Raw genomic sequence first — 12,510 nt, 5'->3', positions numbered from 1 at the left:
AATTCCTGTGCAGAACTGTAAGCACCTGATTCAGATATTAAGTGTGATCAACAAGAAACATTACAAAACTGTTGTCATCAGAGTAAAGTGACATAAAAGAAAATGCATGAATTAACCACATCTGAACCCCACCCCCTTCTCTTCTCCTCCACCCTCACTGGTGCCAGGGATGCTTGAGAGAGATGCAGACTGGAGCTGAGCAGGACCAGAGAGTGAGAAAAAGAAATAGTGAGAGAAATAAAAAAGCTAGATACAGAGAGACAGTAACATATAGAAACTAGACTTCACAAGGGCATCTGAAAATATGTGTGAAACATTTCATAAATTCATCATGGGACTACGTGAGTTTATGAAGGATTATTTTCTTGGTTTCTGGGACTATGAGACACCAAAGGTAATGGTGGTTAAAAACAGAACTCTTGGAGTCATTTACAGAGGCGTTCAGTTTCTTGTGATCACCTATTTCATCTGGTAAGCTTCATGTTTGTGTAATTGCATGTCCACTTTATGTGTTAAAAGGGACAACCTATGAAATTCAAAGGCTTTGGTAATTTCAATCTATTTATTTTTCTACATATGAACAGATGTATGTTAATTTAATTGCTTCTTTTAGGAATAACTGTAAAGTTTAAAATCTTAATATGCCAACAATATGCTTTTGTGTGTAAAAGATCATATTAGGGAAAATGCACTGTGACTTTAAATTCTCAAACCCATAAACTGCAGCTTTGTGGGGAGGAAATACTTCCCATTTGCAATTACCTGAAGAAAAATAAACAGCAAAATTGATGGAAACATAACGATGACAACAAGTGTGGTTGAGTCTCTATCATCAGACATGTTTGATCTGAGGAGAGCAATTTCAATATATTAAGAATTTGTGAAGATTTTATTATTCATCTTGTTACAGATCTTAAATTATTTCTTAGATTAGATGTCTGTGGTTATATGATTAAAGTGTGCGTCATCTTTCCTTTTTTTTCTTGACTTCAGCAAAGAGGGCTGAACAGATCCAGGGTAACGTGATACCTCCAATAAAAATTGACGTCATAACACAAAATCTGATATTGCTTCTGTCTGTTCTATCATCCTGAAGGTATGTCTTTATAAATGAGAAAGCATATCAAGAGAGTGAAACCCGTCCAGAGAGCTCCGTTTACACTCTCATGAAGGGCACAGCAGTTCATGGAGATGATATCCTGGACACTGTGGAGTACGCTCGACCCTCAGAGGTGAACTGAGAATAAATGTTGCATAATGATCAAGAAACTCTCACCAAATATACTCTGTCAGCATCATTACAGTATCTCTTCATGCTGGAGTAAACGCCACTGAGTATTTTTGTTGACATTTTCTCTGTACATAGGGTGGTGATGTGATTAGTACAATATTGAGACGAGAAGTCACGTATGATCAGAGGCAAGGGACCTGCGCTGAGGTGAGAGGTCAACTAAAGCCTAGTATGCAGTAAAATACAATTGAATAAGTGTATCAGTAACTCAGACACCTTTCTTTTCCTATGACTGAACATCTGTCTTATTTCACTTTAGTATTTCAATGTTGCCAATGCGAACTGTACAACAGATTCTGACTGTGTCCAGGGGCAGGTTGACTTTGATGGCCATGGTAATGTTTTTATTTCTCAGGAAATCTTTCTTCATGCCTGGTTGGTTTGAATTTGCCTCAGTTTTTCTCTGTTTTAACACTTTCTTACAGGCAGAAGGACAGGCAAATGTGTTCAATACTATAACCACACCTTCAAAACTTGTGAGATCCAAACTTGGTGTCCTGTTGAGGAGTACGCAGTAGTACGGTAAGGCGGGTGATACTTAATCACCACCCGGTTGATTGGTCAAGTTAAACTCAGGTTTATTTGGATCATCCAATAGTCCATACAAGGTCTCAATGGACCTGGAAGCCCAGGAAAAGTCCCCAAATACCTTCATGCACAAACAAAATAAGAAAACCCTTGTGTCAGTGATTGTGATTACAACTCAGAAAAAAGATGATACATCATAAACCAGTGGTTCCCAAGACCCCGCAAAAGGGTCACATGATAAATCTGAGGGGTCACAGATGATTAACAGAATAAAAAATCAGAAAATCAAATTCCTGCTTCACAAAATTATATTTATTTTTTCAAAGTTTTCTCTAGTATTTGCTTCTTGATTGATGATGATTGATTGAATGATTGGATGTTTTTACATTCAGGCCCTTACAAAGTATGACAATTTGAGAAGTAAACGTTGGTTGAATTGGCCATTGTATGCAACCTGTGACGAGGGGTCACAAACAGACACAGTTTAGTTTTAAGGGGTCGCAAGCCAAAGAGGATGAGAGCCACTGCCACAAACAACAGTTAGACCCACGGATGAGCGGACAAAAGATGTTTGTTAATATTCGCTTGGTCACTGATCTGACAAAATGGTGGCTGTAAGAATATCAGTTAAACTGCTGTGGAACTCTGCCAGCTGTGGTTGCTAAGCAACAGAATGAAACAAACTGATGGCAGATTATCACTGTGATTATTTGGTGTCCTCAACAGTGAACCAGCATTAGTGGAGGCCGTCAACTTCACAGTGTTCATCAGGAACTCTATCCACTTCCCAAAGTTTAAAGTGCTGAGGTAAAGTACCTCCACAAACACACACACACACACACACACACACACACACACACACACACACACACACACACACACACACACACACACACACACACACACACACACTGGAGCCAGTGCTTCTTGCCTTTTCAGCAGAAATTCAGAAGAACTTTTCTTCTTATCTTTGGCAGGGGAAATATCAAAGATGCCTCAAATAAGCGTGACATGCAGAAATACCTCAGTAAGTGTCATTACGACGAGGAGAAAGAGCCCTACTGTCCAAACTTCCGCCTGGGCTACATCGCAGATCAAGCCAGGGAGAATTTCAGTGAGCTCTGCAGGACTGTGAGTATGAGTTCTGCATCACAAAATGGTTTGATTCATGAAGATGTCTGATTTCAAAAATGTGTTGAATGTGTTGAAACATGTCTTTTTATCTTATTTTGCAAAACACATACTGTTTCCATGATGTTTTAAAGTTGGCACACAGATGTGTTCAAAAATGACCTACTTTGTGACAGTGCAGCATTGCTTCCTATGTGGATTATCTCTGCTGTTTTTGCTCAGGGAGGAGTCATTGGGGTTTTCATTAACTGGAAGTGTAACCTGGACCTGGATCCTTCACATTGTAAACCTACATATTCCTTCCGTCGTCTTGATCTCCGAAAGGATGAGGCCAACTCTGGATATTACTACAGGTGAGCTACATCACCAGACACTGACTTTTTCATTCAGTATTTTAAACTGTGGTCTTTACTTTGGCTCGTGGTCAATCTTTACCCCTGTTATTTCTGTGTAACTGTCCAGATTTGCCAAATATTACAGCAAGGATGGGGTAGAGTCTCGGACACTTATCAAGGCCTATGGCATCCGTCTGGATGTCATTGTTCACGGACATGCAAGTGCATCAAAGCATCACTACAGTTTACTTTATGCTTACTTTGGTGACTGTCATTATATAATTTGCATGTCATTTCTTTGCAGGCTGGTAAATTCAGTCCCATCCCGACCATCATCAGCACAGTGACTGCGATGACTTCAGTTGGGATTGTGAGCAATCACTACACTCCTTTCTAATCTTGACACTTTGATGTGACAGCTAATGCTCTTTGCGCCACAAACTGTTTCTTCTTTTCATTCCACCCCCTCTAGTGTACCATTATCTGTGACTGGATCATGCTGACGTTTATTGACAAGAATGAAGTCTACAGTGAGAGAAAGTTTGATGAAGTGAGCAAAAGGCATTGTGTATTCAATCTTAACACATGGTATCATCTGTGTTCACGGCAGCTTTGAGATACTGATCATTAAAGGTTTTATGTCTCACAAAGAATAGATAAGATGACTTTCAAACATTCTCAACAATCTGTTTTTTAGAATACTTACAGATCTAAGTACACAATCTGGTTACAACATGGTAAGCAAAATTGTCAGTACTTATCATGGAATAAGTAAGGGGAAAATCTAACTGGTGATGACAATGATAATTTAGAACAAAACTAACAATTACATAACAATTTCTACTACTCTTCATTCGTTATTTCATTATTTCTGTTCCAGTACGTATTTTGTGCCAAAAAATGGTAAATCATCTTACCAAAGTAGCTATTGAGTTTTTAATTCACTTGTTCACTAATGACAATCTCAAAAATCTTCTCAATAATTGTGTAGTTTTACTTAATTTGTTTGTTAATTTGTCTCGTCACCATTAGCTCTTTATTTGCCAGAACCAGATGAGGGGTAAAACAGGAGAGGGGGCTCTGATCTAAAGGTCAAACATGTTGCAAAGGTTGAGCTTTTAATCTCTTTACTTACAGATGTCCATTCAGATTGAAACATCTGCTGGGGCATTGTATTTTCCATGGTTAAAATGTGATTCATTTTAAATATACAAGATATTTTGCTGCATTATGTCTGAAACCACCTCCACAGAAATCAATATGCTGCTCTGTGTCACAAAGCACATCACTGGTCATTGTTTCTGCAGCATTATAGATAAAGTTTTAATGAGCTATGGTGTAAACATGTTCAGGGAAAAGTTTGAACTTCTTTGGTGAACAACATCCTCTCTAAATGCAGGATATTTGTTCTTCGCAGGTTATCAAGGAGCCCACGGTGCCCATTCCCACAGAGCTCGGCTACATCAGCAGCTACGGCTCAAACCATTCAGACCTGTCAGACGGTGTACCACTGTGATGTCGTCACAGTACTCACCGGCCAAGTGTGTGTGTGTGTGTGTGTATGTGTGTGCGTGTGTGTGTGTGTGTGTGTGTGGACTCTCCTAAGGTCAGTTGACTGTGGCAAAGACAACAACTCTGAGTGGTTTTTCAGGTGTCTGCAACAGCTCAGTGATGGACTACCACTGACTGCTTTGCTGGTGTCAATGGGAATATACTGATAGAGCACCACAGTGACACGATCGGCTGGCCTCCTGCCTGTGCAGTGGACATTTATCGCCTCAAACCTTGATGGACCTCTACCTGTTTCTCAGACGACAGCGACACCACTTAGAAGATGTGTTTTTTTCCTCAGTATGAAAACAAACCAGATAGTATTTCATAGCAGAAAAATATTTCAGTACACGGTCATAAGAAACAGATTTACAAACAATACAAATTTTGCCCATGTATTGCATTCAATTCAACAATAAAAAGTCATCTACTAACTTGTGTTCCAGACATGGGTGTTATTATAACATCATCTCACTAAAGAATACAGTCGATTGTGCAACTCTGATTCTGTTCCTTCGTTTTTCAACCTGACAGCGTAACGAGAAGACACAAGAGGAAGCCACGAGGAGGGGAGCAATGAGCAGTAATCAAATAACACTGACATTTCCCATAAGATGGTTTCTCTAACAAGATTGTGGGGGAAGTGTGAATCCATCTGAACGCCTGAGAGCAATACAAATGTCAGTAGAGAAAAAAAATACTTAAGACTCAATTCTAATGGATTGATATCTGCCATGATGGATGGAGGAGCACAATGGACAGCCACATATCAGTTTGGGAATTATGCTTATGACATGACAAAGAGCTGAAAAGTCTTAGTGTATTATATCTTAAAAGGATAGTGGTTATGTTAATTTATTCCACTACTAAGCTCATAGGCTCTAGTTTACGATGCACTGAGAAGATAACAAGTGAAAATGTAAAGGATTTAGTCACTGTCCTTCTAATAGACCTTCATTCGTCAACTGACATGTAGAGCATGTGTCAATGGGAAACTCCAAGGAGCCAATCTAATTGTGCCTCAGTTCAGAGTCTGAAATGTGATTACCTGTCTGGGAGATGCCCATCAGCAGGCAAAGTGAGTCATCTGTGGGGCAATGAGGTTAAAGAGATGGAGGTGCATGATTTAAGATCATAGTGATGCAGGCTTGCTCGCAGTAATCACTAACCACCCACATTTGAGAACAATAAAAAAAAAAAAAAAAAGTATTCATAAGTCAGAAACACCTCATCTTTTCATGTCATCACTATGAAATCTGGTGAAGGAACGCACTCTCACCAGATGAACTTGAGGGTTCAGATTTGCACAATTCCTTAAAGAAAAATCAATAACAGCAAGAGAAACAAAATCATCTTCTCATTTGCCACAACAAAGTAAAATCTGACAGTTAGCTATTATGCGATTTGCAATAAAGCAGCATCTGACATGTCTCATGTACTTTGCTGCAAGTTGCCAGATAAGGTGGGGGTAAAGTGGGGGCAGTTCAGGTCACAAGCTGTACACAAGCCGCAGACACATTAGCAGCTACGTGAGGAGGAAGCTCAGATGGTAAGTGACTGCCGATTAATGAGGGTCCCGGGAGTAAGTGGCAATCAGGATGTTTATGCTCTTTCCATTGTGGCAGGGCTGCAGTCCAAACTACAGCCCTGAGTCAAATAACTGAGCAGCAATAACAAACAGGCTCACAGTTAAAACACTTAAAAACCATTTATTGACAGTAAAAAGCTGAAATCGATACACATTCTTAATATGACATAATAAGGAATTCAAACATATTTACAATTCAGACATTTCTCTTCCAACCTGCCGCACACAGCACATCAAACAGCACTGAAATAGACATCATCAATTACATCAGCTGGGAAGGATTCAGTGCTGAGTGTTTTCCAGATTGAACAGAATTAACAGTTGCCACAGATGCAGCTGAGGGAGTGTCAGACCTCTGCATTAGATGTCACATTAGTGAGCACTCTGGCTGATTTGTGGGCTCATTGCCAGCAGCCAGTCAATGGTCTCCTCCAGGAAGCTCATGTTGTAGTGGGACGCTATGTTCCGAAAAACGGTGATCTGCTCAGAGAAGCGCTTTAAATAGAAGAAAGAAGCAAAACAAAACAGCTGTAAGAACAGTGTCAAATGGGGACGATCATACACTTTCATCACTACACTGAACGATGTAATGTATTTAAGAGTAGAAACCTTGGCTGAGAAAGTGAGGTCAAAGTCTCCAGCACATCCACAATAGAGGGGCATGTTTGCTTCCTTGACCCCTTTACATTTGGTACACACCTAAAATCACACAAGAGAAAAATGTGTGTGAAACTTATGCACATTTTCATCACGATGTTCAAAGTGCTGTTAATGTTTTGACACTGATGACACCAATGAAATCACGGTCTTACCCATTGCAACAGAGGAGTTATATTGCTGTTTGAGACTTTTTTTTTTTTTAAAGATTATTTTTGGCATTTTGCTTTATATAGAGAGATACAGACGGGAAACATGGAGAGAGAGAGAGAGAGAGAGAGAGAGAGAGAGAGGTGACATACAACAAAGCTCCTCTGCTGAAATCGAACTGGGACATTACAGTTTACGCCAGGGGTCCCCAAACTACGGCCCGCGGGCCACATCCGGCCCGCCAAAGCAATTGGAGTGGCCCACTTAACGATCCCAGACAATCCCTCTAAACATCAACCAATTTTTATTAAATTGCATTTTCCTATCATAACATCATAACATATCCGTACTTAAAGGTTGGCATTCTAATTAAAATTGACCATAGTTATGAGCTATTTATACTATAAGTGCTCACTTTCAACCTCCTTCACACAATGGTATTATTCTGACGTGACTTTGATCGTGACCCGAGCCAGCGTCAAGGCTGCAAAAGTTCTGAGTGGGAATCTGTTCATGAAGGTGGTTGTTGTCCTGCATTAAACTCATTCAGAGCAAACCGGACTTAAACACAGGCAGTTCCAGCCTTTCTCTTCCGAGCTAGATCAGCCCACGGAGACGTGCCTTTACCACACTGAAGTCCGTGGTGTTTAAGCCGGGCAGAGTTTTTGAGCTTTTTCTTACGACATGCTACCCGAAAGTATCAATGCTTTCTCCTGACAAAGGGAAAAAGCTGTCCAGAAGCTGATCACACAGAATGGAAATGGGACCTCGCCTTTATTTAACAGATGTGTCAGAATATTTTAAAACGGCCTCAAAACTTGGCTCAGCTCCGATAGGCAAGGGAAAACTTAATCTGACATGTATTCCACATTCAAAGTATTTTGAGCTGTTAAACTTAGCGCTGCTTATTGACAGGTGCAAAAAACATAGGACACTTCACCCATCTCCCACTGCTACTCGAAGCCTCTCAGCTGAGAAAACCGGCGGTCCCGTTCCCAACTGGAGAATGCAAGGACGCACTGGAAACACTGAGGGCGGAGTTTCGGGTGTGCGGTTCGTGAGCTTCATGTCCACGTTAAAGAAATCCGCACATGTCCGAACCCTTGGACATTTAACGACCACGCCTGACCTTCTCTTCAATTTGAGCTGGCCTGAGTTGCAGACCTGTGATGTGCTGAAAGACGTATTCAGCCCCAACATCTGATCAAGTACTATGCTGCCCTCACCAAATGAACCTACCCCAACATAAGAAAGCACGCAACAAAGATGTCCACAGTTTTTGAGCACATATACTGGAGGCCAAACTTTTTCAGCAAAGCATAGAAGCTGATAAAAAAATCAGATGAGATCAAGTCTCACAGATCAACACCTGCATCAGTCTCTGAAGGACTGGCGTAAACTTGGAAGGAAACCTGACATGACGATCTCCTCACTTTTAGTCAAGAAGCAAGCCCACAGCTCACACTGATTATGGTAAGCCTACTGATTTCAATAGCAATAGATATTAAAAATGTCATTATAGTAATGCTCTTTTTATAAGCACATTTTACCTGATTCTGAACCACTTATTCTGTATTAATATTATTTCACTACCTGGTAAAGAAGACAATAAACACTTTACCGTTTGTGTACTCAACTAGTACCGTGTTACAAAATCACATCACCTCATCTTACTTGAATATTACCATCAGTTTGTTTGTATTTTCTATAAAATAAATGAGAGAGTATCTGTTGGTACTTCAAAAAACACATGGTTGCAAGACTTTTTATTACTTTTTTTTTGCAAATCAACAGTGGTGCCCAAAAGCCAAACAAAGGGGCAGCTACAACAAATTATCATTGTAATCTCCACAATAATACTGGGTTGTCAACCCTGGCCCATATCATTTCCTTTCTGAGCATGGCCCAGGTTTCTAAACAGGAAATGATATGGGCCAGGGTGCAACCAGTATTATTGTGGAGATTACAATGATAATTTGTTGTAGCTGCCCTTTGTTTGGCTTTGGCACCACCTGTTGATTTGCAAAAAAAAAGTAATAAAAAGTCTTCACATGTGTTTATTTGAAGTACCACAGATACTCCATTTATTTTATAGAAAATAACAACACAAAACTGATGGTAATATTCAAGTAAGAATGAGAGGTGATGTGATTTTGTAACAGGTACAGTTGAGTTAACAAACGGTAAAGTGTTCTGTCTTTACAGGTAGTGAAATAATATTAATACAGAATAGTGGTCAGAATCAGGTAGAAACATGTTGCCTATAAAAGAGCATTACTATATAATGACATTTTTTTAATATCTATTGCTATTTGAAATCAGTAGGCTTACCATATCAGTGTGAGCTGTGGCTTGCTTCTGACTAGTGAGGAGATCGATGTCAGGTTCCATTCCAGTTACAGCCCAGTCTCAGAGACTGATGCAGTTTGATCTGTGAACTTGATCTCATCTGTATTTTTTTATCAGCTTCATGTGTGAAAAAGTTTGCTCACAGATATATGTGCTCCCAAAAACTGTGGACATCTTTGTTGCGTGCTTTCTTTGGGGTAGGTCTCATTTGGGAGGGCAGCATAGTACTTGATCAGACTGTTGGGGCTGAATACGTCTTTCAGCACATCACAGGGTCTGCAACTCAGCCAGCTCAAATTGAAGAGAAGCAGGGTGTCGTTAATGTCCAGTTCTGGAATGTGCGGATTTCTTTAACGTGGACATGAAGCTCACGGAACCGCCACACCGAACTCCGCCCTCAGTGTTTCCAGATGCGTCCTTGCACTTTCTCAGTTGGGAACGGGACCGCCGGTTTTCTCAGCTGAGAGGCTTCGAGTAGCAGGGAGATGGGTGAAGTCTTGTTTTTGCACCTGTCCAATAAGCCAGCTACTATTATAAGCCTCAAATACTTTGATGTGGGAATACATGTCAGATTAGTTTCCCTTGCCTTGGAGCTGCAAGTTGATGGCCGTTTTAAATTTTCTGACACATCTGTTAATAAAGGCGAGGTCCCATTTCCATTCTGTGTCGATCAGCTCTGGACATTTTTCCTTTTCAGAGAGAAGGCCATTGATTTCGGGTAGCAGGTCGTAAAAACGCTTCAAAACTCTGCCCCGGCTTAACCAGCGGACTTCAGTTGTGTAAAGCACGTCTCCGGTGGCTGATTCTAGCTCGAGAGAAAGGCTTGGAACTGCCTGTGTTTAAGTCCGTTTGCTCTGATGAAGTTTATGCAGGACACAACCACCTTCATGACAGATTCCCACCTCAGAACTTTGGCAGCTTGACGCTGGCTCGGTCACGATCAAAGTCACGTGCAAAATATACCATTGTGTGAGGAGGTGAAGATGAGCCACTATAAATAGCTCATAACTATGGTCAATTTTAATTAGAATGCCAACCTTTAAGTACGGATATGTTATGATGTTATGATAGGAAAAATGCAATTTAATAAAAATTGGTTGATGTTTAGAGGGATTGCTCGGGATCGTTAAGTGGCCACTCCAATTGCTTGGCGGGCGCCGGATGTGGCCCGCGGGCCGTAGTTTTGGACCCCTGTGCGTAAACTGTAATGTCCCCAGTTCGATTTCAGCAGAGGAGCTTTGTTGTATGTCACCACCCTCTCTCTCTCTCTCTCTCTCTCTCTCTCTCTCTCTCTCTCTCTCTCTCTCTCTCTCTCCTCTCTCTCTCTCTCTCTCTCTCTCCATGTTTCCCGTCTGTATTCTCTCTATATAAAGCAAAATGCCAAAAATAATCTTTAAAAAAAAAAAAGTCTCAAACAGCAATATAACTCCTCTGTTGCAATGGGTAAGACCGTGATTTCATTGGTGTCATCAGTGTGTCAAAACATTAACAGCACTTTGAACATCGTGATGAAAATGTGCTAAGTTTCACACACATTTTTCTCTTGTGTGATTTTAGGTGTGTACCAAATGTAAAGGGGTCAAGGAAGCAAACATGCCCCTCTATTGTGGATGTGCTGGAGACTTTGACCTCACTTTCTCAGCCAAGGTTTCTACTCTTAAAATACATTACATCGTTCAGGATGATGATAGAAGTGTATGATCGTCCCCATTTGACACTGTTCTTACAGCTGTTTTTTTTGCTTTCTTTCTTCTATTTAAAGCGCTTTCTCTGAGCAGATCACCGTTTTTCGGAACATAGCGTCCCACTACAACATGAGCTTCCTGGAGGAGACCATTGACTGGCTGCTGGCAATGACCCCACAAATCAGCCAGAGTGCTCACTAATGTGACATCTAATGCAGAGGTCTGACACTCCCTCAGCTGCATCTGTGGCAACTGTTAATCTGTTCAATCTGGAAACACATCAGCCACTGAATCCTTCCCAGCTGATGTAATTGATGATGTCTATTTCAGTGCTGTTTGATGTTGTGCTAGTGTGCGGCAGGTTGGAAGAGAAATGTCTGAATTGTAAAATTTTGAATTCCTTATTAGTCATATTAAGAATGGTAATCACATTAGACAATAAATTTTTTAAGTGTTTTAACTGTGAGCCTGTTTGTCTCATGCTGCAGTTTATTTGACTCAGGGCTGTAGTTTGGACTGCAGCCCTGCCACAATGGAAAGAGCATAACATCCGATTGCCACTTACTCCCGGAGACCCTCACTTAATCGGCAGTCACTTACCATCTGAGCTTCCTCCTCACGTAGCTGCTAATGTGTCTGCGGCTTGTGTACAGCTTGTGACCTGAACTCCCCCACTTTACCCCCACCTTATCTGGCAACTTGCAGCAAAGTACATGAGACATGTCAGATGCTGCTTTATTGCAAAGTCGCATAATAGGCTAACTGTCAGATTTTACTTTGTTGTCAAATGAGAAGATGATTTTGTTTCTCTTGCTGTTATTGATTTTTCTTTAAGGAATTGTGCAAATTGAACGCCCAAAGTCTCAGTCTGTGAGAGTGCGTTCCTTCACCAGATTTCATAGTGAATGACATGAAAAAGATGAGGTTGTTTCTGACTTATTGAATACATTTTTTTTTTTTTTTTTTATTGTTCTCAAATGTGGGGTGGTTAGTGATTACTCGGAGCAAGCGCGATCACTATGATCTTAAATCATGCACCTCCTACTCTTAACCTCATTGCCCCACAGATGACTCACTTTGCCTGCTGAGCATCTCCCAGACAGGTAATCACATTTCAGACTCGAACTGAGGCACAATAGATTGGCTCCTGGATCCCGATTATGACAACATGCTCTACATGTCAGTTGACGAATGAAGGTCTATTAGAAGGACAGTGACTAACCACTTTCCATTTGTTATCTTCCA

General features: G+C 40.7%; 2 protein-coding genes across 2 annotated transcripts in view; one reads left to right on the top strand and one right to left on the bottom strand.

Moving 5' to 3' along the window:
* The first annotated feature begins 304 nt into the window (after positions 1-304).
* Positions 305-4,801, top strand: p2rx2 (purinergic receptor P2X 2). Its single transcript, XM_022758145.1, has 12 exons — positions 305-471; positions 1,097-1,232; positions 1,367-1,438; positions 1,551-1,626; positions 1,717-1,813; positions 2,546-2,626; positions 2,797-2,950; positions 3,173-3,303; positions 3,413-3,503; positions 3,590-3,655; positions 3,758-3,835; positions 4,703-4,801. The coding sequence occupies exons 1-12, from the start codon at positions 305-307 to the stop codon at positions 4,799-4,801; spliced, it is 1,248 nt and encodes a 415-aa protein (XP_022613866.1).
* A 1,748-nt stretch (positions 4,802-6,549) lies between these two features.
* Positions 6,550-12,510, bottom strand: part of pole (DNA polymerase epsilon, catalytic subunit) — a 20,770-nt gene continuing 14,809 nt past the window's right edge. The window contains exons 46-47 of the mRNA XM_022752439.1: positions 7,034-7,123; positions 6,550-6,919 (exon numbers count right to left, since the gene is read on the bottom strand). Of these exons, the coding sequence (XP_022608160.1) occupies positions 6,797-6,919; positions 7,034-7,123 (213 nt within the window). The 3' untranslated portion in view covers positions 6,550-6,796. The remainder of the gene's footprint in view (positions 6,920-7,033; positions 7,124-12,510) is intronic.

This window comes from Seriola dumerili, unplaced genomic scaffold (genome assembly GCF_002260705.1).
Source record: "Seriola dumerili isolate Sdu_G_001 unplaced genomic scaffold, Sdu_1.0 BDQW01000017.1, whole genome shotgun sequence".
NCBI lineage: Eukaryota > Metazoa > Chordata > Actinopteri > Carangiformes > Carangidae > Seriola > Seriola dumerili.
This window is presented reverse-complemented; position numbering and strand designations above follow the sequence as displayed.